This window comes from Ctenopharyngodon idella, chromosome 9 (assembly GCF_019924925.1).
Source record: "Ctenopharyngodon idella isolate HZGC_01 chromosome 9, HZGC01, whole genome shotgun sequence".
Taxonomy (NCBI): Eukaryota; Metazoa; Chordata; class Actinopteri; order Cypriniformes; family Xenocyprididae; genus Ctenopharyngodon; species Ctenopharyngodon idella.
The window spans coordinates 36,882,949-36,908,647 of record NC_067228.1 but is presented as its reverse complement, the minus strand read 5'-3'; the positions used below and the strand labels follow the sequence as shown (position 1 = coordinate 36,908,647).

Genomic DNA, 25,699 nt, shown 5'->3' with positions numbered 1-25,699 from the left:
CATGAGAAAGAAGAGCCCACGGCGGAACCGATAAAGGGAGGAGCCAGGGAGTGACCTAGGTCCAAGCCAGGAGAAAGAAAAGTCCACAGCGGAACAGATGGAGGGATCAGCCAGGGAGTGACCCAGGTCCAAGCCATGAGAAAGAAAAGCCCACGGTGGAACCGATAGAGAAAGGAGCCAGTGAGCGACCCAGGTCCAAGCCATGAGAAGGAAAAGTCCACAGCAGAACCGATGGAGGGAGGAGCCAGGGAGCAACCCAGGTCCAAGCCATGAGAAAGAAAAGCCCATGGTGGAACCGATAGAGAAAGGAGCCAGGGAGCAACCCAGGTCCAAGCCATGAGAAAGAAAAGTCCACAGTGGAACAGATGGAGGGATCAGCCAGGGAGTGACCCAGGTCAAAGCCATGAGAAGGAAAAGTCCACAGTGGAACAGATGGAGGGAGGAGCCAGGGAGCGACCCAGGTCTAAGCCATTAGAAAGAAAAGCCCACAGCGGAACCGATGGAGGGAGGAGCCAGGGAGCGACACAGGTCCAAGCCATGAGAAAGAAAAGCCCACAGCAGAACCGATGGAGGGAGGAGCCAGGGAGCGACCCAGGTCCAAGCCATGAGAAGGAAAAGTCCACAGTGGAACAGATGGAGGGAAGGAGCCAGGGAGCGACCCAGGTCCAAGCCATGAGAAGAAAAGTCCACAGCGGAACAGATGGAGGAGGAGCCAGGGAGCGAACCCAGGTCTAAGCCATGAGAAGGAAAAGTCCACAGCTGGAACAGATGAGGAAGGAGCCAGGGAGCGACCCAGGTCCAAGCCATGAGAAGGAAAAGTCCACAGCGGAACAGATGGAGGGAGGAGCCAGGGAGCGACCCAGGTCCAAGCCATGAGAAGGAAAAGTCCACAGCGGAACAGATGGAGGGAGGAGCCAGGGAGCGACCCAGGTCCAAGCCATGAGAAGGAAAAGTCCACAGTGGAACAGATGGAGGGAGGAGCCAGGGAGCGACCCAGGTCCAAGCCATGAGAAGGAAAAGTCCACAGTGGAACAGATGGAGGAGGAGCCAGGGAGCGACCCAGGTCCAAGCCATGAGAAGAAAAGCCCACAGCGGAACAGATGGAGGGAGGAGCCAGGGAGCGACCCAGGTCCAAGCCATGAGAAGAAAAAGTCCACAGTGGAACAGATGGAGGAAGGAGCCAGGGAGCGACCCAGGTCCAAGCCATGAGAAGGAAAAGCCCACAGCGGAACAGATGGAGGGAGGAGCCAGGGAGCGACCCAGGTCCAAGCCATGAGAAGGAAAAGTCCACAGTGGAACAGATGGAGGGAGGAGCCAGGGAGCGACCCAGGTCCAAGCCATGAGAAAGAAAAGTCCACAGCGGAACAGATGGAGGAAGGAGCCAGGGAGCAACCCAGGTCCAAGCCATGAGAAGGAAAAGCCCACAGCGGAACAGATGGAGGAAGGAGCCAGGGAGCGACCCAGGTCCAAGCCATGAGAAGGAAAAGTCCACAGCGGAACAGATGGAGGGAGGAGCCAGGGAGCGACCCAGGTCCAAGCCATGAGAAGGAAAAGTCCACAGCGGAACAGATGGAGGAAGGAGCCAGGGAGCAACCCAGGTCCAAGCCATGAGAAAGAAAAGTCCATGACGGTACTGACAGGGTGAAGCCTTAGAAGCACCTTCCTCAATAATGTCTGATGGTTGAGTGGCTGGCAAATTCCTCCTCCACCTCACTCGTGAAAAAACTGAGGGCTTAAAGGAGATAAGGAGGAAGGGCAGGTTAACATAACTGGATAATTATGGTGACAAATGACTGGTGGGAAACATGGGGAACAAAGGAAACAGGCACAAAAACACAGGAAACAAGGAAAATCGATGCTAAATACTTTAATTTTAGCAAACCTTGAATCTTATTGTAAAATATTACTAGTTCATTTAGCTAACAAACGTTGGTTGATAATTTGTGCTTTTCTGAACCAATGTGTGTGAAATTGTTTACACCCTGATTTATCACAGACACAGAAGAGCCATCTTTACTTCCTGCTTCAAATGGATTCCTCCTGAGATTAAGGCACAACAGGTTTGTGTAATTACATTAAATTAGATTCAACTTTATTGTCATTGTGCAGAGTACAGTAGAGCCAATGAAATACAGAAGCATCTAACCAGAAGTGTAAAGACCTATATACATATATTCAAATATAAAACATTACTGTTGAAAGCTGCAGTCAGATTCATTCAGATAAGTGCATGTAAACAGTGATTATGGCTCATGGATCACTCCTTGCTGACACTAAACCAGACAGCTTTGGGTTACCAGAGCTTTAACCACTACTACAACTCTCGGATTTGTTTTCCACAGCCTTAAGTCGACACCTTATGGTATACCCGTGATTGTGTATTAGTGAAGTCAAGCATATTTACATGTATAAATGAACACCATGCTCCAAATATGCCCATATGGTGAATCTTTTATTTGAGTTTTTCTGTTGAACGTTGATTGCATGCTCTTTTCACGTGCCTGTTGTCTGCATCGCTGTGACATCATCACATACACCCCAATATGAGTTAAAACAAAACACTTTGTTGACGAGACTTCCCCTGAGCTGAAGAGAGCGATAAAGTGAATAATAAAAAAGGTAATGATGGCAAACAATTATTGGCTTATTTTGAAAAAGTTTAGATCCACAGAGCTTATGGAAGCATCTGAAAATATTGGTATTGCTGGACAGCTCCCTGTAGGAAGACAGCAAACTCTGCCCGTCATAGTGTGAAGACCTAAATCTGGGCTGCGCCTCAAACAGAAGGCTGTGTCCTCCTGAGGCTTCTACTGTAGGCTAGACTCCTTCTCAGCAGTGAATGCTAGAATGAGATGGTTTAGTAATGGTTTGTTTTGTTTTGCATTATATAATGAAATTGAACAAGCTCAGTGCTGACTGGCTTTCTGCCAATTCTTGTAGAGTATACTATGCATTCTTCAAAATATGCCGAATGAGGGACGCAAAACATAGGCTGCCTTCCAAGGGCCCTCCAAATTGAGACGGCCTTCGATGGTGCTTGATGACGTGCAGCCCAGATATGCAGCCTTACTAGGGCGCAGCTTTCCAAATCGAGAAGGACTCAATATTCAGTACTCAGCAGTATTGAAAAGATGAAGCTTCTCTGCCTGTTTTGGCATCTTCACCATCAAATACTGCCAAGCGATTGCTGAATTGTTGAATTTTAAAGATCCATTTGGTTAGTTTTGTACTGGCAAGGCAAGTTTATTTTTTATAATACATTTCATATACAGTGGTGTTTTATCTCAAACATAGTCTGAACACATGATGTGGGAGTCAAAATTGGTCAAGATTGTACACCTTTTTTGGAGAAGAAAAAGCAGCTACAATTTGGCTAAACTTCAGCTAAAATCCAAGATGGTGAACGTTGTAATATGGCTAATAGTGAAGGTGCACTAAATTTGGCTTTGCCCAATCGTAAAATGGGAAACCAGGCAAAACTGATATCAGCAGAAAATGCAGTGGCACTGGAGACGTTGAGGGGCAAATCCTAAATTTGTTGTCATTTGGAGACCATGCCACGGCTATACCATTTCACAACCCTTTAGCCTGTGGTTATTTGGGCTGCCATAGATTCCCATGAACAAACAAGTTTTTCGGCATTACACATCTTTGGTACTTGATGCCTATCATAATGATTTTATTTCTTACTTCATTGTATTTCATACTGATATTTACATACAGAGACAAATATGTGCAAATAAAAACAATAAAAAAGACGATAAAAGAGAACTTTGTAAACAAAGAAAGACAAACAGTATGTTACACAGCAAGTGCACAGGAAAGCAAAGACTGTACGAGCAGGTCTATGAAGAGAGCGGGGCAGGATGAAGAAGACGATTTACTCCTTCAGAGAGAAAATGTTCAGGTGGGGCAGAGCCCATTCGATGGACCACTGCTGAAATATATAATGCCATATTAAACAAACAAAAGAAACCAGATTTGCAAATGCTAACAAATTGATATGTGATTCAACATAGATTGTGCTTTTGTTGAAAGCAGTTGTAATATTTGTACTATAATTTATATGAACATTATTAAAACCAAGACAGAATGTTGCTGGATCATGCTGTTAATCCCAGCCCCCGATTATTTCACTGAACTGCAGAGGATGACTTCTAAGTATATTTGTGAAGACAGAAAACATTGTATGAAGTTGGAAAGCCAAAAACATCCCAATTGAACTGTGCCTCCATTTGCTTCCAGGTTGGAGCTACACTCTGCAGGAACGTGGCCCTTTGACATCTCTGCCAAGCTTACTATTTGTTGTTATTTAAAAAAAAATACTACATAATACTGTGTGTTCTTTAAAAAAACTGACTATTTCATCTCATATTTGTATGTTTTTTTGTTTTGTTTTTTGAGGAGAGATAAAATAGGGTCACCAACTGCTTCTTTTTTTCCACCATGTACAAGGAACTCAAAAGCTCAAAATCCAGGTAAATACTTGAACTCACCCAACTCTCTTTGAGCTGGAAAGTGTTTTCCTGGGTCCTTCTGCAGTCGAATCTCCTTCACGGAGAAGATGGAGGTAGCTGCGGTGACAGAAATGAAAAACCGTTTATAATAATGCTAACATTTCCGCTGTGAATGCATGACTTCATAAATGTGTAAAATTGCTCCCTACAAACTCCTACAGTCCGTACGAACTCCTTTATTTGCTTACAAGCAGAAACTGCCATCTTGACTTATGATGTTCACAAATTTTTTGATGAATGAGATGTTAGGGTTACAAACATATATTTGTGAAACTACTGAAAATGAACTTTAAAATAAGCTTATACCACTTTGATATTACTGGAATGAAATACTTACTGTCATCCAGGTCCTGCACTTTGTCTCCCAGTTCTCTGAAATAAATGTGCCGAAGAGCCGCTTCTGCAGAAATACGCTGACTTGCTTCAAACTACAAAAACACATACATCTAGCGTGAATATCTTTCTTTTCTATGCACGTTTACAAATTGAATCTCAATGCAAATACTGCAGTTTTGTTGTGATGTACTAACAAGTTATGCGTTATGATTCATAAGCAGTGTTGAGTGTGAGTAACTACAAAGCTAACTGCAGAAATGTCACAGGCGTCTTTTCTAATGATCCTGGGCTACTAACAAATGACGCTAGTATTCGTGATATTACTCAGTAGTCAGGAAACAACTGTAGTTCAAGTTCAGTTCTCTACAGTCTGTCTGGGGGAAAAAATCTGTAAAATTTTGTGGTTATTTACATTCACAAAGATTTTTTATTGACAATTTTTACAAAATATCTTTTTGACTATGAAAATGAAAATTCACCCTATTTATTTTCTATATTAATATTATATATAACATTATAAATCAGATCAGTGTCTTTAACTACTATGTACTAACCAGGGCCGTTCTTAGGGCGGTGCAACCGGTGCGACTGTAACGGGCACCTCGTTTATGTTTTAGACCTGACGGGATGGTTTTCACCTGATATTGTGCACATATGTCACTCGCCCGTGTGTGTCTCGTCATATCTGTAAATAGGGAAGGGTTGCTCCGGCTGCTTTGACGCGTGTCTGGTGTGGGAGCGACACAGGTTAGTTGTCACAATGAGCGAAAAAGGTCGACGTGGAGCAGCTAAATCTCCAACCTGTTTTAAACAAACACCGAACAAAGGAGAGTCTGCTGGCAGTGACAGAGCTCGTAATAAAACCAGAATCAGCACTGGCTTGGCTTTTCAGAGATGGTGAGAACTGAGGGATTTGAAAAGTTGTAAAAGCGACATGGAGATGATGGTGTTTTTATTAATCAACAGGTTTATTGAACAGATAAACTGCCCTATGTATCTCTCTAACAGAGTTCACTGTGAAGCATTATCTATTGTGAAAATCATTTTATTATGGTTGTAGTAACGCTGTGCTGGAATTTATTTTCATGGAAGTACTGTGTCTATTGAGTACTGTGTCTATTATGTGAGATCCTTTTCATCTAAACTGGTTATATCTCTTAAGCCTAATAGTGAATGTTTTATGAGCAGTAGGATAATCTCTCTCTCTCTTTTTAGTAATGAAGAAGAGCCATATTCATTCGCACAGTCACACAGAGCCGATGCACATCCAAAACAATGTTCTTCTGCAAAATGCATGCAGTTTTGTTTTTTAACTGCTAGTGTACCTTTAAGAATTAAACAAATTGAATCATATTTAATTCTTAAAGGTACATCTGTAAAAGCATCTTTCATAATAATGAACATATTAATCCGGTCAAGTAAAAAGTAGACAACGATCAAAAACCTTTTGACGTCTGAGGCTTTCTTTGCTTTGGCAAAAGCGAATTCGTACTTTACCTGTAAAAACTGGCATAGCAGATCATGACCGTCATTGGTGATCCTGTAGAACAAAATTACACAAAACATATTATAGCTGTAGCTTTTCAGTTCCAATGTTAAGAAATTTTAGTGGTGGTATTTTACGGGCACTGGCGTAATCTGCTGTTTTTATTCCTGTTCTTGTACCTTTGCTTTTCAATTTGGACTAGTTTGTCTCTCTTGTTTAACGGGTTTCTGTGTGTGAAACACTACCAATTAAATAGTCTCTTCTGCACATGGATCCTAACTCTTCCTCAGTTTCACCCTTTCAAGGTGGTACTAGGACCTTTTCCCTACAAAAAGTGTTATCTAACAATACAGCTCATATAAAGATCCACAAATATATAATATCACAGCAGAAGCCACACAGAAAGGCTATTCACACACCTGGGTGCATGAGTGATCAGAGGTTCTCCGTCATAGTGAGGGAAGTTGTATGACAGGAAGTTGTCATTGGTATTGACCCCTGGCCAAGAGTCCTCAGTAGGAGAACCTGGAGATGACATGAGATTATAATCAAAACAGACTCCAACTAGTCACTAGTAGTAGTTAGACATCTAAATAAAACTGGTAAAGTTGCTCAGATGCGTAAACTCACAAAATACACAGTGCCTGTCAAAGGTAAACCTAGTCTTTTATTGTTTTTGAGAGAAACAGGCATGTTCCTTTTGTTTATATGCAACAAACTAGGTGATTTTAATAGTATGAAGGTTTCATTTAACCATACATGTGCAGATGTTGGTAGGTTAAATGCCCTACAGACCGTGATTGAATGACTGAATTCAGGTGGTGATGGTTGAGCATTGATGCAGGTTACAGGTTAGTGTATAAGGCATTTACACATCTTGTCTAGTGTTTGTAGTTTCCAAAATATCAAGAAAGAACCAAATCTCTATTGAAAAACACCAGTCTGTAGTTGCCTTGAGAAATAAAGGCTATTCTTTATTACTACTGTCTGCAGAGAAAAAGCCGTACTGGGTCTAACAAGGACAGAAAAAGGAGTGGAAGGCCAGAATGTACCACTCCACAAGAGGACAAGAGCATCAGGGTCCAGCCTTTGCAACAGACACTTGACTAGTCCTCAGCTTACAGCACAGCTCAATGACACTCGTGATGTATCAGTGTCATCAACCACTGGCACCAGATGCAGGGCTGATGGGCAGAATTTCCTGCAAGAAACCACTCCTGAAGGATTCAGATAAAGCAAAGCAACTAAAGTGGGTGAAAACACACAAGAATTGAACGGTGAATGACTAGAAGAAAGTTCTGTGGACAAATGAGACCAAAATTGACATTTTTTGGCTCAAGCAGAAGAACTTATGTCAGACGGAGAAGAGGGGAGAAGAGGTTACCAGACATGGAGGTGGAAGTGTAATGGTTTGGGGATGTTTTGGAGCAGGGAAGATTGGAGACTTATTCCAGGTGAAAGGAATACTGAACCAACATGACTACCATTCCATACTTCAACGCCACGCAATTTCATCTGGACTGCAGCTAATTGGAACCAACCTCACCATGCAACAAGACAATGACCCAAAGCATACGTCCAAGATCTGTAAGTGTTGTTTAGAGAGCAAACAGTCGGCTGGAGTGTTATCCAACATGGAATGGCCTGCCTAGTCACTTCAATCCTATTGAACTGCTCTGGGATGAACTGGATCACAAGGTCAGAAAGAAGAACACCTTAGCCAAGTTTTACTAGAGGCATGGCAAAGGTACGGCTTGGGATTGTGTTCTTTGGCCATGTGCTCTTGTATTGTCATGTTTGGTGTGATCACATGTCTTCTGTCATGTTTGTTTCTATGTGCCATATACTCCCTTGTCTTAATGTCTTGTCTCAACCCTTGTTATGTCATAATACAAATAACCCCAGGATTTTGGTGGAAAAGGGGATAGTGCTTATTCTCTTCTGACACACACAAAACACACAAATTCACAACCTGTAAAAGTGACTTTTGGGTCCCCACGTTGTTTAAGGGTTCTTTATTACGTATTTACATTATCAAATTAAGCATCTGTATTTGTTGTGTACATGCATGTTGTTCTGAAAATGTTGTTGCTATTAAGGTTACGTGTTGGATTGAGGTAGGGACTGGGTTTAAGTGCTGGAGTATTGTAAATAGTTTAATTACACTATTCAAAACCACTGGTACTAATGGGATGAATAAGCAAAAAAGCGTAATGAGTGCACCTTTACCATGCATAACACCACAGCTCTTACCCAAGATGCGAAATATAAGACGAAGTTCATCCTCCACTGTCGACCCAGGGAAGAGGGGGCGTCCGGTGATCATTTCATAGAATATACAACCTACACCCCTATGTTAATGAAACAAAGCAGACAGACGGACAGCATAAAACGTCTTTTTGAGAAATACATTAAAGGCAAAATCCCGATATGTTACACAGGCCAAATAGAGAGTCCAAAGCGATACCCATGAAAAACTCACACACACAATTTGGGGTTTTCTCATAGGTCAGGGCTCTGACAACCAAGTTACCGTCCCACAGAGTTCAGCTCCAACCCCAATCAAACACACCTGAACCAGCGAATCATGCTGTAACTGTCGTCATCCTAGATATGTAAAGATAAATTAGTCCAGACTAGGAGCGCTCCCTTTATAAAATTCCTGTTTATGAGTTCTCCTCCGCATTCGGCGAGCTCCTCTCCTCTTATCCGCATCACTTCTCATCCACGGCAACATACTTCCTGCATAATACTTGTAAAGTTGCTCTAATACATGTGTTCTTCTCTACTTTGAGCATAAATAAGTCATCTGTAGAATATGTACAATGGTCTCATCCTTATCTCTTTGACCTTGATTTTAACTCTGTACAGACGCTTCTGCACTTGAACACAAATAACTCTGAAATGATCTCCAGCCTAACACTCACAGCACTATAAGTGAATATGATACCACATCATACAAATGTTATATTCACTGTATTATAAATATCTATTTCAGCCATGAAGCTCTAGAGAAGTCATTTACATGCAATCACATCATTACCGCATGGCACAAGCTGACTGGCCTCTCCTGATCCTGCAGCCAATAAGATTTCTTGATCAACATTTAAATTGTCTGGGCTGCGTTTCCCACCAATTGTCTCTATGATCAACTTAGCTCATGATGCTTTTGAGAAACGCAGCCCTGGTTCAGTGTTTACTGTAAGCTAGTCCTGTAAGCGCTATCAGAGTTCCTCTGAACCCCTCCACCTCCCCAGCTCCACCTGCCTAGATCTGCTACGGGACTGATGTCTATTCATGCAGCAGCAGCAGCATATCTTACATGATCACAGCAGTGTGTTTGTGTGTCTATTAGCAGTGTCAAGTCCATACAATAAAGCATTATACTTAATATATTAGCTAAATACGTTAAACAATGAGGCAGGGAAATTGTATTCTTATTCATATTACACAACACACTGCATGTTGATTTTAGTTGACTGGCTTTTAATTTTCATTATGACACACTGGAAACCCACTATTATACAACAAACAGTATCTTGTTATAGTTGGTATAATCTTGAAAATAAAGTATAGATATATTTCCTACAAATTTTCACCATTCAACTAGCATTAATGACAGCAATCCAAACAGATGTGAAGTGTGTGTGTGTGTGTGTGTGTGTGTGTGTGACCTCACCAGATGTCGATGGAGGTGAAGTACTCTGTTGATCCCAGCAGCACATCTGGAGGTCTGTACCAGAGAGTGACGACTTCATTAGAGAAGGTCTTCGAGGGCACTGACTTTGCACGTGCAAGACCTACAGCAGACACAAACAAACCATTAATATGTAAACGTGATGATTCTCGTTCATTTCACACTGTACAGTTAATGTCAATTGGTGTCTCTGTCTATTAACAGATAAGTATTTGGGAATGTGAGTGATTGGGCCTACCAAAGTCAGCAAGTTTGAGCTCTCCCCTGTCGCTGATCAGAAGGTTCTGAGGTTTTAGGTCTCTGTGCAAAACTTTGTGCCGATGGCAATAAGCTAGACCTCGCAATAGCTGAAACAGGAAAATCTATAGGGTGGAAACAAAGAGTACAATCATTTTCTTTTTCTTCCTTCCTTACTCTATTATCTCGCTCTGGCTTCGTTTTTGATGATCCTTTCTCTACATGGTGGCCACTCGTTCTCTCTTAGCCCTACATCTTCCTGATCTGCCCTTCAAACTGTCTCTTCTGTGCCCTGCTGGTCAGAGTTTGGTCCTGGGCTTGGCAAAACTTTTAGGTATGTAACTTACTTACACTCCAAAGCGTAACTTCTTATGTTTAGGAAAGAAGTTAAAGGTATAGTTCACTTAAAATGAAACTTCTGTCATTGTTTACTCAATCTCCTGTCATTCCAAACCTGTATGACTGTTTTCTTCTATGGATCACAAAAATAAATGGAGTTCAAACAACATTTGACCCCACTGACTTTAATATTTAAAAAAGTTGTTTTTTGTTTGCTTTTTTTAAATGTCTTCTTTTGTGTTCCACAGAAGTACTACTGCTAGAATGAAAAACAACGGAGTGTGCATAAATTTTGCATTTCCCAGGCAATGACCCAATTTCCCAATGACAAGCTCATTTGTACATTAAAGGATTAGTCCACTTTCAAATAAAAATTTCCTAATAATTTACTCATCCCCATGTCATCCAAGATGTCCATGTCCTTCTTTCTTCAGTCGAAAAGAAATGAAGGTTTCTGATGAAAACATTCCAGGATTATTATTATTATAATGGACTTGAAGGTCAAAATTAGTTTCAGTGCAGCTTCAAAGGGCTTTAAACGATACCAGACGAGGAATAAGGGTCTTATCTAGAGAAACCATCGGTCATTTTCTTAAAAAAAAAAAAAAATGTATATGCTTTATAAACACAAATGATCATATTGCAAGTGCTTCGCCATTCCGCCTTCCATATTCTTCAAAAAGCTTACGCTGTATGTCCTACGCCTAACTTACGAAAAAAACGGAACTGGCCACGTTTGTTCCTTAAGTAGAATAGGGAAGGCGTAGGACATACAGCATAAGCTTTTTGAAGAATACGTAAGGCGGAATGGCGAAGCACTTGCAAGGCGATCATTTGTGTTTATAAAGCATATACATTTGTATTTTTTTTTAGAAAATGACCGATCGTTTCACTAGATAAGAACCTTATTCCTCGTCTGGTATCGTTTAAAGCCCTTTGAAGCTGCACTGAAACTAATTTTGACCTTCAAGTCCATTATAATAATAATAATCCTGGAATGTTTTCATCAGAAACCTTCATTTCTTTTCGACTGAAGAAAGAAGGACATGGACATCTTGGATGACATGGGGGTGAGTAAATTATCAGGAAGTTTTAATTTGAAAGTGGACTAATCCTTTAAAGGCCTTGATATACTCACGGCGAAGTTCTTTTTCCTTCTTTGCTTAGGGGTAAAAAGAAGTTTGAAATACGTGACCAGCAATATACAGTTAATGAACATCCTGACAACGTCCACAGTGTTGAGAGCGACGTTTAGATGAATATGTGAATATGTGCTGTGCGCTTTCCTCTCAATAACAAAATAAACACAACAGAAATGACAGCAGTGAGAAAACAGCAGTTCAGAAAGCATCTGATCATAGCGATGTGGATGTTTGCACCAGCGCTGAGATTTGGGACTCCAGTCACGACATCTTTATTTATACAGTAGATTGTTTAAAGTTTGAAGTTGTGTTGTGTTGTGCTGTGACATGACATTATTTTCAATCATTTTCCCTCATGCATTACTTTTTAGTATTATTTGTTAGTATTTCGGATAATCAACATACTCAATTTAAACTAAAATTACAGGCAGTTACAGCTGGCAGGATATGTCTTCACCCCCTAACCTTTACATTATAAATACTCATTATGCTCCCACAGTCCTCCAAATACTGTTTGAGATCCTTTTCCTGAAAACACACAGAGCACAAGTGTATTAGAAACAGATGGACAAAATTAGAAATGCAATGATGAATAATATATATATATATATATATATACATATGCACGTCACACACCAAGTACTCAAAGACTAGTGTAAGGCACTTCTCTGTGTGAATGATGTCGTGGAGCGTGACGATGTTGGCATGTTTCAAGTTCTTCAGGAGAGACACTGACAGAGAGAGAAATATCATCAAATCAGCATGAATTAAAACATCTCAAGAAGTGATGATTCTCTACATTTAGGCACTGTTGTATAATCACAATAGCAATATACATAATATTATATAATATCAGAGCCCAGAATTCATAGTCTTATCTGAGTACACTTGCATTTCTTGCAAGTTACTGTACATTTCTAGTCAAATTTTGGTTTTAACAATGTCCAAACACATTTTTCTAGAAACAAATCAGTTTGTTGTTGTTTTGAGAGATGAAGGCTAATGCATAAAATATTGTCTGGAAAGATGAAAGTAGGAGTTAGACAGACTCTTCCCATCAACACTCAATCACTTCTACAATCGAAACACAGTTTCACCAGATCAGTTTAATACATCTCAGGTGAATTATTTAATGTTTCCAAACTTTTGAATGGTAGTGGATATTGTACCTTCTCGTATGGCGGTGCAGGGTGCGCCTTCCTCATACTCCAGCCGGATTTCTTTCAGAGCCACTAGGTTATCTGTTAATTTACTACGACCCTTGAACACTGTGGCATATGTGCCCTACACACACACACACACACACACACACACACAAAATATCAGCTGTTCAGTGGCATTACTGATGTGAAATGCTTCTTTGTGAATGCTAACTTTGCATTTATATAGAAATGGCAAATTGCAAAATTAGTAAAAAAACAATATCAATTGACAATATGACCAAAAGAAAGATAAGAATAACCCACTCAACTCCATTTCCAACATTCCAACACTTCTAATGCAAGGTCAAACGCTCAATCAAATGAATTTAATTGAGTTCAACAGAAACTGTATCATAAACTGTGGGAATATTATCTAGTGTGGAGAAGATTGGAGATCGTCAGTATCTCACCTCTCCCAGTTTGTCCAGTTTGACATACGACTCTAATTTGCCAAAGCCGATTTCTGACTGAAAGGAAAACAAATCTCAAATTATTTTATGCAAAAGTTCAATTTTTACAGGAGGAGAAATCTGATTTTGACTACACTTTTACTGTCTACGACAATGCTTAATCATTAATCCCATTTAATTTAAAGGAACCTTTTCTGTAATTTACAGATCAATAAATTGTTAATTTTGCATAAAAATAACTAACAATTCACTAATATTCTGAAGACCTCAAATCGTTACAGTATATTTGATACAAAATCTCAATAATTAACACCATGATTAAAATCAGATCTCTTACAAAACTTTCATCTCAAGTGTTTTCAGTTCGACAATATTGATAATCTCCATAAAAAGTAAACTTCTAGATTAACATCAAATCATGGCTTTTAGATCAAGACAGAACAGATTCAGATATAGAACAGAAATAAACATTTGCTGATGTCATACTGATAGATCATGACAGACAGACTCACAAGTGACGTTCTGCGAAACCTTCGACTTAGAGGTTTGTCAAACGGGGGGCTGTTTGAGGCAAATTTCTTTAGGTAACCTTCTGGCAAACGAATATCCGCTGGCAGTGAGAGACGTTTATTGATGTCCTGAAGGGGAGAAAAGATATAATGTGTCAACGAGCAGTTGTATGGGGCAGCACTCTTGATGAATATGTCTTGATTGAGTGCTGATGGAAGTGCACTCATAAATGTCACCTGGTGACTACATAATGCTGCTGGCCAACTTTAATTGCCATGTTTGGGACGACAGAGAGATCTAGAGTGACTGGGAGGGACGGCTTGCCTGATCCGAACCCGAGTGGTATTGTTGGACTTCTGTTCTTGGCATGGATTGGCCATAACAAACACCATGTTCAAACATTAGGTGTACTTGGTTCATAAAATGTACCTGGTATCAGATCACCTTAGGCTAAAGGCAGATGACCAAATTTGTTTTCTTAGAATTGGACCAGCGGCTGTATGTACTGGACACTCACCCTCCTAAAAAATCCAGCATTGCTGGTCCCCAGCATAAGGTATGTTTTGAATGCTAGTCCTCAGCATGGGAAGCAGGAGAGCTGGTGGACCAGCAAACCAGCTCAGTTTTGCTTGAGAACAGCATGACATGATCCACCAGCTTGACCAGCACTATACCAGCTCTAACCAACATAAACCAGCCTGGACCAACATTTAATTCATGCTGGTTTATGTTTCAGCAGGGCAGGTAAAGAGAGGAAAAACAGGAAACCCAAGCAAATTTTGCGGGTGAACTGGGAACATTTGGAAGAGCTTTAACTCCCACCTCCAGAGGAGCTATTCCTTTATCCCAAGGCAAGCTGGAGACATGGAGTCATAGTCAGTCCTGATAAGCCTCTCTTGCTGAAACAGCTGCTCTGAGCAGTGGCTGAAGGTTGTTGGTGCCTGCAATGGCGGTGACCCAAAATCACATTAGTGGACACCAACGGTGAGGGAGGCCATTAGCAGGAAGAAGGAAACCTTTTGGTATTGGTTAGACTGTGGGTCTCCAAGTTTTGGCAGGACAGAGGGACTACAGCCATAGTGGTTGTTGAAGCAAAAACTCAGGTATGGGAGGAGCTCCGAGAAACACCAAAGAAGGACTTCTGGTCGGACTCAAAGAGGTGTAAGGAACACTTTGAGGATCTTCTGAACCTTGAGGACATGGCCTCATAAGAAGAGGCAGGGTTGGAGGACTTGTGATGTAAAATTTCCTTGGCTGAAGCAAAAGGCTCTGGGGTGGATGAGGTTCGCCCTGAGATACTGAAGGCCCTGGATGTAGTCAACCGGGTTGACATGCCTGTTCAACATCGCGTGGGAATCAAGGATAGTGGAGAAATCAAGCTGCAGTGGCGAGATCACGGCATCCGTTTGTTCAACGGACATTGGCTACCTTTTATGCAACGGGTAGATCTAAAAGAGTTTTACATGTATTACTTATTTCATATGCAAAGATGATACTTAATCACAGCAGTGCTTGTTTACTCTGATGTCTTAAAGGAGACATGACCCTTTAAATGGGTTCTTTAAATCAGAGAGCTTAAATCAAAGTTGAAAATGTCAAAATCCTCTGAAAACTATATAACATTTTAAAAATGCAATTCATGATCCATTTAACAAATGTCAAGGGTCAAGTGCCCAACTAAAGGGAACACTAATCACCATGGACTTCAAGAAAACCGAATAATACTAGACATGTACAGTTATAGAATGAGCCTGTTACTGTGATCATAATCAGTTTACTACATTTAGTATATCATTACCAGTGGCCACAGAATTAATACCCTGTCCAGAATTAAATAATGAGTGGGCATGCTGATTGAAATATACGATCAGCTGAGAACAGCTACCACGTGAATCAGATGAAAAAAAAAACAAAGGCTAGAGCAGAAGGAGAGAAATCAAACCTGAGTCCTAAGAGAGAGTGACATAACCCATAACACTGCATTCTCTGAACCACAATCATGTTCAGGTGGACTCCTGAATATTAAATGTAGGGGACAATCCTAAAATCACAGCCTGCACCTGATCCCTTTTCTTTGATTTGGTTTGGCATTTCGCTCACTAAAAGAAATGAAAAAAATAACAATGACAAACAATAAGGTATCCCTAATAATGTTAGTGTAATAATTTATCAATGCTCTGCTTATCAGGAAGACAGCTGAATGTTTTCCTATGGTAGTTGGTTTCATGTCAGTGTGGTGTAGTGTATAGCGATCTGCATTCTACCGATTTGGCAAACTCACAAACTATGGTGAGGAAGTTTGATTTCAAACTTTGGCATTGTGGTGTCCGACACATGGTGTGTTGTGGGCATATGTGATCATAACCCCCTTTTGCACTAAAGAATCACAAGTTTGGACACTGAGATTTTGGGGAATATAACAGAACGCCATGCTTGAGACACAGAATTTGCTTAACTTTATATATAATTTGGGCTGTGTGTTGGAAAGTGTGTTACTCACTTCAGATTGTACTTGCATTACCTCATTAGAGATGCGCTGCTGAAGGTTGCGCATACGCACTCTTACAGGACTCTGAACTTCATCAGAAGAGGTTCCTGAAGCTTGATCACTTTCTCCATCTGACCACATCTTCCCATGGACTACACCTGTGAACACACACACACACACACAAACACACACACACACACACACACAGGTTTGTTTTGCTGTTTTAGTGAAGACATTCCATAGGCGTAATGGTTTTTATACTGTACAAACTGTGCATTCTCCCCCTACACTACCCCTAAACCTACCCATCACAGGAAACTGTCTGCATTTTTACATTTTTAATAAAACATTGTTTAGTATGTTTGTAAAGCTATTTTAAATACTCATGAAACGTCCTCATATTTCATGTTTACGCTGTAATACCAGTGTAATACCCATGACATTATACAAATTTGTGTCCTCATAAATCACAAAAACACACACACACACACACACACACACACACGTTATAACCCCTGATGTCTTGTTCTTTATTATATTGCACAACATACATGTGAAAAGAATAAAAACCCAGTTTTGAGATGACCATGACATTTCACCTACACTCAAAAAAGTAATTCAAGGGAGCTGTTACCACAACTTAAATAAACGCATGGTTGCAAGTTAAAAATAATTTATTGTTTTAATTAAACAGAGTTCTGTTGACATAATAATGTTGATCATTACTTCAACTTAATATCGTCTGTAAATTTAAACTCAAATTTCTGCGTTAATTGGCTTTTTTAAAAATTAGGTTGTTGTAACTTAATAATAACTTTGGAAATTAGGCAGTGGATTTCTAGTTCCCAGCATGCTTTGCCTAGGCTTGCCTATGAATTACAACTACGTAAATTACGTGTCCAGGAACGACGTGGAATCTTCTGGACTCTCTTATCAGGTTTGGCTCCAGTATACTGCATAAATGCAAAAGAGAATAATTTGGCCATAGGCCAGCCATCACTTCCTCTTCTGTTGTTTTGTGTCTTGCAGTCCTTCATGTCCATGCTTTGTTGGACACACATATACAGGGTCAAGGTTTTTTACAAACACCCTGAAGCACTCATAGCTGTTCATCCTTGATGATCATGTCCACTAAAGCCTCATCAAGGAACTTCTGTCTTCCTGATAAAATGAAATGATTTATTACTGTATATTGTGTGAAAGTATTTAAAATATCAATTATTGTGTGCATTGTTTGTGGGCTTTGAGAGAATGGAGACTGGTGACTAATAAATATTTTTTTTGATGTGCATCACTTTAGGCCTTTAGAGGCCCAGAAAATTCAGTGTGAAAGATTTCAAACATACCTTCACTATGTACAGCAGAAGTTTCAGACCCAGCAGACGTATGCCCATCAGATAAAAAGGGTGTTATTGTGGTAAATAATACACCTCACAAGTTTGTTTCCAAAACAGTCCCATACAATAGACCAGGGTTCCTCAAATCTGTCCCTTGGAGTTTAGATCCGACCCCAATCAAACACACCTGAGCAAGGTGATCAAGGCCTTCAGAGTTACAAAAGAACATTACAGGTAGGTGAGATTGATCAGGGTTTGAGCTATGTGACAAACTCAGTCAGTGTGGATGGACACACATCCAGAACAGGGAGCATTCTGGGGTTGTCAATCTTTGGAGAACTTGTTAATTTATTCCCAAAAGTGGACAGAAACATTGTTGGTTTCTGTAAGGTCACATTTGTTTGATCACTTTTCCAACATTCAAAGTTTTGAAATAAGTGAAATCATGTAGGAGGTGAGGTTATCTGCCATGTTACATAATGAAATTGGAAAAAGAATATCCTATGTTGGATATTTCCTTCTTTACTTCTAATTTTTATTGATACGTTCTGCTACTTCTGCTATTCTGAGTTAACAACTCAACACAGTTTGTGTCATTTTTAACATCCGTTCTTCCTGCATCTGTGTGAACAATGAGCAGTGTACAAATGCTTGCTTTAAATGAGTGTGTGTGTGTGTGTGTGTGTGTGTGTGCAGAGTTTCAGTAAAAGCTTGTTCTCACCAATGTCTCGTGACAAGGGAGGCTCATCCAGTCCCGTATCTTCAGGAAGCTCAGACAGACTCTCGTCCAAACGCCGTACACTGTGCAGGCTCATGGACAGGCGCTTTTTAATGATCTTCATGCGGTCCATCAAAACTCGGCTCTGTCCGCGACCTCAAGGATGCTGTGGGTTCAGGTCACATGTGCACATTCAATAAGGCCCCATAAATCTGAGGCCACGATTCTGAATCTGAGCTTGCTCTTCAAGAAGCAGCTGGATATGATGACTTAAAGTTATATGCTCAGTATCATCGCTCAAACAGAGCTGTAGCGGCAAGGGACAGGTTCGGTTCACATATTGTTTTGGGAATATGATAATCTGTTGTGGCCCTGAGATATTGTTTTGCGGCTGCAAGATCATTTTGTCAAGGTAACGCCATCATTATGTCAATGTGAAGTCGCCTCAAGATCCTTTGTTGAAGGAATGAAATCATTTTCTCATTGCCACAAATGTAACTCTTTCCCCAGCATTGACCAGTTTTTCTGGCAATCCATGTTTCCACTGTTATACGGCAGGGGGCGCTATTACACATCTCCTGAAAGAGTACAGAATCTCCTGATCAAAACACAGGAGAAGAAGAAGATCTACGTAAACCGGAAGGAGTAGATAGACGCATTGCTAATGCACATGTGAAATAATGTGATCATCAACATTAACCAGCATATAAATCAAAACTGTCTAACATTACTGAATGAAATGTTGAACCATGAAGAGGAAACGACTGTGAAGCTTTGAGGTGTTGATGGACTCCATCTACTCCATCTGTGTTCTGATCATCGCTCTGAATCCCGCCGGACACAGTCTTTTTGTCTTTTTTTTGTTTTCTTTTTTTTTATGAAACGTACCCACATTCAGGTGTTGATTAAAAAGAACGCATGAAGCTAGAATAAGAGTTTTTTTTGGATTAGCACTGTTTGTATTTTTCTACTCGCTGTAAATAAAAGCTGCAAAAATATCCTTGCTTTATTTCTCTCATGTGTCGTTAAAAAATGCCATAGTAACTGCTTCAAGTGAACTATAAAAATGAAAAGAACGTCGCTTCTGAAAGCTGCAGTCGTTTTTTATTGGTTAAAATGAATGGAGAATATCTCATATTTTTCTGTGGATGCTCAGCGCCTATATAGCCTATGATAGTTAACAAGTTTGTGAATATTTTTAATAAAAAAGGAAAAACAAAATAAAAGTGACACATCTGTCATACGGCGCTATTGTGCCCGTGTTACACATCACCCCCCACATTAATAATAAATGTGCACATATTATGAATTAATATAATAAACATAGTATTATATTATATTATATTATATTATATTATTATAACTAAGTGAACCGAATCTGTCCCTTCCCAGGCACTATAATTATGAAACGAAATACTTTTCAACAAAAGTCATATTCAGGAATAAATGTGTTGAACAGAATCTGTGTTGTTCAAAGCTGTTGTGGTGGAAGATTATAAGTCAGTGGTTTTAATGAGAAGTGAGTGCCGAGCTTTGGGCAAACAGAAGTGCTTGTGGCCATGAATGTGTGACCTTAGTTCTGAAAGGAGAGCCAGAAGTAAAGAGTTCAGCCAAATGCCAACAAGATGCAGTAAGAAGGCAGAAAACTAGAAAGAAAATGTCAGCCAAAGGCTTACCTTCTTACTGCATGTAGAATTAAACTGAGACAAATTTTTCATGGAACTGAGTAATGTTTTCTCATGGAAATGCCAAAAAGGTGATCAAAATGTCACCATTTAACAAGCACTAAGGACGATGTTAATTAAATTGCCATATATCCACTGAAGTGTCATTTAATCACAATCATATTATCAGAACAGCAGCCATATTCAATAAAGCAGAAGTTTTTCAATATTAAAGGAATAGCTCTTCCATGAATCAGACCGCCGAGCTCATCCCAACCCCTGCAGGATGTTCATGTTGCTCTGTTTCATACAGTGATTAATAGTGCCAAGCTCCAAAAAACCATCATAACACACATATTTGCACTGACAACTACAGACAATTTAACATCTCCAGTTCACCCATGCTGCATGTCTTTGGATTGAGAAACTGAAGCATCCAGAGGAAACCCACGCAGAGACGGAAGAACATGCAAACTCCACACAGAAAGGCCTCCTGACTCGGAAGAGACTCGAACAAACACCTTCTTGCTGGAGACGACAGTGCCGCCCACTGAGCCACCAGTCAGAGTGGTGCAGGTATGACATCAATTTGTAGGCCAAAACACAGAAACGAGTTAGCATGTTAGCACTTCCGGTTCCGTTGTGCCGAAGTCAATGTTTTTTTGAATGGGATTTTGGTTAAATGGCTGAAATAAGGTATGTGAATACAAGCTCAAGACACTTTCACGTTTTATTCTACGACATAAAACACATCAGTATTACCCCACTCGTGATTTTTTAAAGCTGTTACGTGTCTTGAAAAAGGTGGTTGCTAACAAGTGCCTAAATGGGACTACAGAGGCAGTCGGGAAGATTAAGAGCCAGATTTACTAAACGTGGCAAATTAGCGTGAGAGCGCAATGCCAAAAAAGCGCAGATGGGAGTGGAAAGTTCTGCACGTGATCTAATGACGACGTGCAAATTAAAGAAGCCAGACACAGCCGGATCATTTCCATAATGACCAACACAATCTGCTGGTTAGCGTCTGGTTTAAGACGGGCTTTTTTTGGGGCGTTAAATAATGTCGCAAATACCAGTAAATTGACGAGCACAAACATTACTAAATCATGTTGCGTGATTCATTTAAATACTCTCCTCCCATAAATTTTGCGTCTGAAAGGGAAGCTTCTACAAATGCATATGCAATAAGTTCAGCCGCAAAAATAACTCAGTCCACGCCTCTTCAGCGCTAATTTCTCACTGTGTGTCTTTAGTAAATCACGACAGTAGTTTTTTAACGGCAAAAGAGGGTTTGCACTAGCACAAGCTGTAAATCTGACCCCATACATCATCACGCCGAGCGAACAGGTAAACTCAGCCCGCTTTCACAGCCTCATTATACTTATAAATGTGCTCTTGCAAACTATTCCAACTCAAACTTTCTAGGAAAATGTTTTTATATAAAAACTGAAGAGTTTCAGAAGCTGGTGATGGTGGCGTTGAAATCGTGCGACTGTGGTGTAGTTCGTTTATAGCCTAACTTTAGCTTTTTACTTCTGGCGACTGCATTTAGGCTTCAAAATTCATAAATGTTGTGTTCATCTGTGAAAATTATCTTGATGGACAAAACGTGTAAGTATCATAAACTTTTTTGCAATAATCCTAAAGCCTATGGAAAAATCCTATTGGGTTTTTGTCAAGGGAACCAGTGTGATGCTAATTGCCGGTTGACCTACAAAGTGAAGTCATAGTTCCACTAACTCTGTAGGGTAAGATTAAGATTTAATCAGTAGGTTCTTCCCTCGTTAAAAAACATGCACATTGGCTGGTCCAGCCTGAAAAGTATTTTTTAAGGCTATTTGAGCATAAGAAACAAGCATAAGTATTTATGGGGCAGATGATTTATGATTTATGTTGCTGATTTGACATATGTTATTTAAATGTGACTTTGGCGACCAGATTTCAGGATTCCCCATTTAATTAGACAGGACTAGGTCTTGAATGCCGAAACAGCTGCCCGGAGGCGTTGCTAATATGGCTGACGAGTGAACAGACTTTCCTTGAAAGGGACTTTGCTCAAAACTCATTCAAACAGAGAGAGCGAAGTGTGCCAGATGGAGACAAGAAGCGGCTGACAGAAGTTATTTCACTCTAAACACTTAATGAGACATGTATTATAATCAGGCTGTGTGAAGTTTTTAATGAATAGATCCATGTATTAGTTATATTAAGAAAAATCTGATCATTGGTAGTTCATGTAGTAATGACTGCGGTCAAGGCTGTGATAATGATCTGTTATATTACTGTTTTGTTGTATGTAAAAGAGCAGTGTGAACATTCTTCAGAATATCTCATATTTGCTCCATTTAAGAAAGAAGTCAAAGGGGTTTTGGGTGAACTACCCCTTTAAATGCTGGCACGATTTAAGGACTGTTCTTAAAGCAACTGTATATGCGATGACATCTTGTCCCGTCCTAAAACCCATGCGTCATTCCATCTGCTGAAATCAATGAAAGCCAAACAGTGCATTCGACACACCGCACGCGTTATAAGCGCGTAATCCTGCATCTGAACGCGTTAGCCGAGTTAGACACCGCAATCAACACAACTCTATATCAGTCAGTAACTGTGCTGAAAGTTCATAACTGGACTGACATGTGAAGCATAATACAGCGAAACACCGCAGCGGGTCATACAGCAGCCTACCTGCGGCAAGACGCGACGCGACGCGTGTGTTCTCTGCTGACGCAGCCGCTTTCACCGACGCTGCTCGCTGCAGTCCACTGTGTCACATTTATATCTGACTAAATAACATCTGTACTGTGATCGGGTGAATGTTTGAAGAGTTAGAGCTGAATCGCCGATGAGCAGATGAACGGACATTTCTCCTGTCCGGCCGGGACTCCTCGTGATCACGTGACCGCGTTGCCCTCTGTGATGAAGCTCGTGCTGATGCGCGTTACAGTGAACATCCCATATCGGAATCACTCCTCTTCACTCACAATCATGCTCCATACACATATGCACCATTAATATTTGGCTACAAGATCATTTATAATATATTTAACGTTTAAAAGACATTTTTAGAGGCGTGCTGATCTTCACCACTGTAGCAGCACAATGACACTACAGTATGTTTCAAAATAGGCTCCACCTCTTTGGACGAATTTATTCTAAAACAATCAGCAACCATAATAATTCACACCCGTTTGTTTTATTCTTGTAAAGTTCTTTTTGCATCAGAATTTTTAATGATGTGTATTTGGGTATGCTGGGTATGCAACACCTTCATAAAAAAATGACATTTAATTTGACATTTTTAACTTACAAATTAGCCTGACAATATCAAACTCTTCAGGCATGAGTAAAGTAATGAACATATATATCTGTAACTCCATTTTTTTTTTACCATAAAAGGGAAGCTGTGCTCATCTTTTCTTCTCTATTGTGACATACAATATATTTGCCAAAAGTTTTGGGACGCCTGCCTTTCCACGCACATGAACTTTAATGACATCCCATTCTTAATCCATAGGTTTTAATATATAGTTGGCCCACCCTTTGCAGCTATAACAGCTTCAACTCTTCTGGGAAGGCTTTCCACAAGGTTTAGGAGTGTATTTATGGGAATGTTTGACCATTCTTCTAGAAGCGCATTTGTGAGGTCAGGCAGTGATGTTGGCAAGAAGGCCTGGCTCACAGTCTCCGCTCTAATTCATCCCAGAGGTGTTCTATCGGGTTGAGGTCAGGACTCTGTGCAGGCCAGTCAAGTTCCTCCACACCAAACTCGCTCATCCATGTCTTTATGGACCTTGCTTTGTGCACTGGTGCGCAGTCATGTTGGAACAGGAAGGGGTCATCCCCAAACTGTTCCCACAAAGTTGGGAGCATGAAATTGTCCAAAATGTCTTGGTATGCTGAAGCATTAAGAGTTCCTTTCACTGGAACTAAGGGTCCAAGCCCAACCCCTGAAAAACAACCCCACACCATAATCCCCCTCCACTAAACTTTACACTTGGCACAATGCAGTCAGGCAAGTACCGTTCTCCTGGCAACCGCCAAACTGAGACTCGACCATCGGATTGCCAGACAGAGAAGTGTGATTGGTCACTCCAGAGAACACGTCTCCACTGGCAGTGTGCTTTACACCACTGCATCCGACGCTTTGCATTGCACTTGGTGATGTAAGGCTTGGATGCAGCTGCTCGGCCATGGAAACCCATTCCATGAAGCTCTCTACACACTGTTCTTGAGCTAATCTGAAGGCCACATTAAGTTTGGAGGTCTGTAGCTATTGACTCTGCAGAAAGTTGGCGACTTCTGCGCACTGTGCGCCTCAGCATGCGCTGACCCCGCTCTGTGATTTTACGTGGCCTACCTCTTCATGGCTGAGTTGCTGTTGTTCCCAGTTGCTTCCACTTTGTTATGATAAACTAACAGTTGACCATGGAATATTTAGTAGTGAGGAAATTTCACAAATGGACTTATTGCACAGGTGGAAACCTATCACGGTACCACGCTTGAATTCACTGAGCTCCTGAGAGCGACCCATTCTTTCACAAATGTTTGTAGAAGCAGTCTGCATGCCTAGGTGCTTGATTTTATACACCTGTGGCCATGGAAGTGATTGGAACACCTGAATTCAATGATTTGTAGGGGTGTCCCAATACTTTTGGCAATATAGTTTATAGTTGTGGTTTGCTATTGGTGGATCTCATGTGAGTGACAGGTTGCCCCGCCCTCATCATCAGAAAAGAGAAGAGATGCTGCAAGAGGGAGGGGAAGATATTCTGATTCAAGATTACAAGGAACATGAATTTAAAAACAGTAAACACAGTAATGAAAAACAGTATTGAAGTTAAAAATTAATTAAAAACAGTAATGAAGTGCATGAGGAAATCGATTATAATAAACACTGCAATATTCCATAAAGAAACCACGGTGGAGCCGACTGGTCGACGTGCCGAGGTGGAGTGACAGGCATGGAGGTACTAGGTGGAGCAAACAGGTCGGCAGTCCAGGGCTGAGCTAGAGAACAATCAGCCCGAGGTGGATTTACAAAGCACTGAGCAGGTAATGTAGGAGGAGACGTAGGGCTGACGGACTGGGCAGTGCAAGCAGGGGTTTAACAAATGGCCTTCCAGGTCGATACAGGACAGAGGTGGCTGGAGTATGTAAGAGGTTTCAGCATCCCCCTTCTGAAAACAAATGGGTTTGTACCTGAATGATGTAATATGTCAGGAGGACACACCACTGCCCTCTGGACCAGAACCAGACACTTTCTTAGGTTACCTGGAGCCAGATACAAGTGACAGCACTCTTGTTTGAGCTTGTAGTTGCATGCTTGGTTGCTCTAGTGAAAAATAGATGAACAGTCACTCCTATGCTCAATCCAACAGATAACAAATTGAAATTGCCACAGGGTTCACACCTCAGTGTGTTTCATCACAACGATGATGAGGATGTGATTGATACAGCCGCACTCGTTGCACAGTTTACCCTCACTGCTACGAGCTGCCGTTCTTTCTCCCATCAGGGCTTCTTAGGCCTGGAAGGAGTGGTTTAATTAACTTTGTTTGATTAAACACCACATATGTACAAGTAATCAAGCACCAGTCAAGGAGTGTGCCTACTGCT

The 25,699-nt window shown here is 40.8% G+C and overlaps 1 protein-coding gene across 2 annotated transcripts; it reads right to left on the bottom strand.

Moving 5' to 3' along the window:
• Positions 1-1,852: 1,852 nt before the first annotated feature.
• Positions 1,853-23,189, bottom strand: LOC127518308 (cyclin-dependent kinase 16). 2 transcript variants are annotated; one of them, XM_051904784.1, is made up of 16 exons: positions 22,769-23,189; positions 18,423-18,585; positions 16,398-16,522; positions 13,879-14,004; positions 13,367-13,423; positions 12,924-13,038; positions 12,391-12,485; positions 12,220-12,282; positions 10,275-10,398; positions 10,019-10,139; positions 8,593-8,690; positions 6,759-6,864; positions 6,351-6,393; positions 4,855-4,945; positions 4,497-4,574; positions 1,853-3,934 (listed from the first exon to the last, which is right to left on the bottom strand). In XM_051904784.1, exons 2-16 carry the CDS (start codon positions 18,550-18,552, stop codon positions 3,846-3,848), a joined length of 1,461 nt encoding a protein of 486 aa, XP_051760744.1. In that variant the 5' UTR covers positions 18,553-18,585; positions 22,769-23,189; the 3' UTR covers positions 1,853-3,845. The 2 variants fall into 2 exon arrangements, with proteins under 2 accessions (XP_051760744.1, XP_051760743.1); XM_051904783.1 differs by having other exon boundaries at positions 1,853-3,937; positions 22,769-23,188.
• Between the last annotated feature and the right edge of the window lie 2,510 nt (positions 23,190-25,699).

Coding starts and splice junctions, on each gene's coding strand:
- LOC127518308 (XM_051904783.1), bottom strand. CDS start 18,552: ATGGACCGCATGAAGATCATTAAAAAGCGCCTGTCCATGAGCCTGCAC. Junction 10,140..10,274: donor GCTCAAACTTGCTGACTTTG/GTAGGCCCAATC, acceptor TGTCTGCTGTAG/GTCTTGCACGTGCAAAGTCA. Junction 3,938..4,496: donor TCCAGCTCAAAGAGAGTTGG/GTGAGTTCAAGT, acceptor TATATATTTCAG/CAGTGGTCCATCGAATGGGC.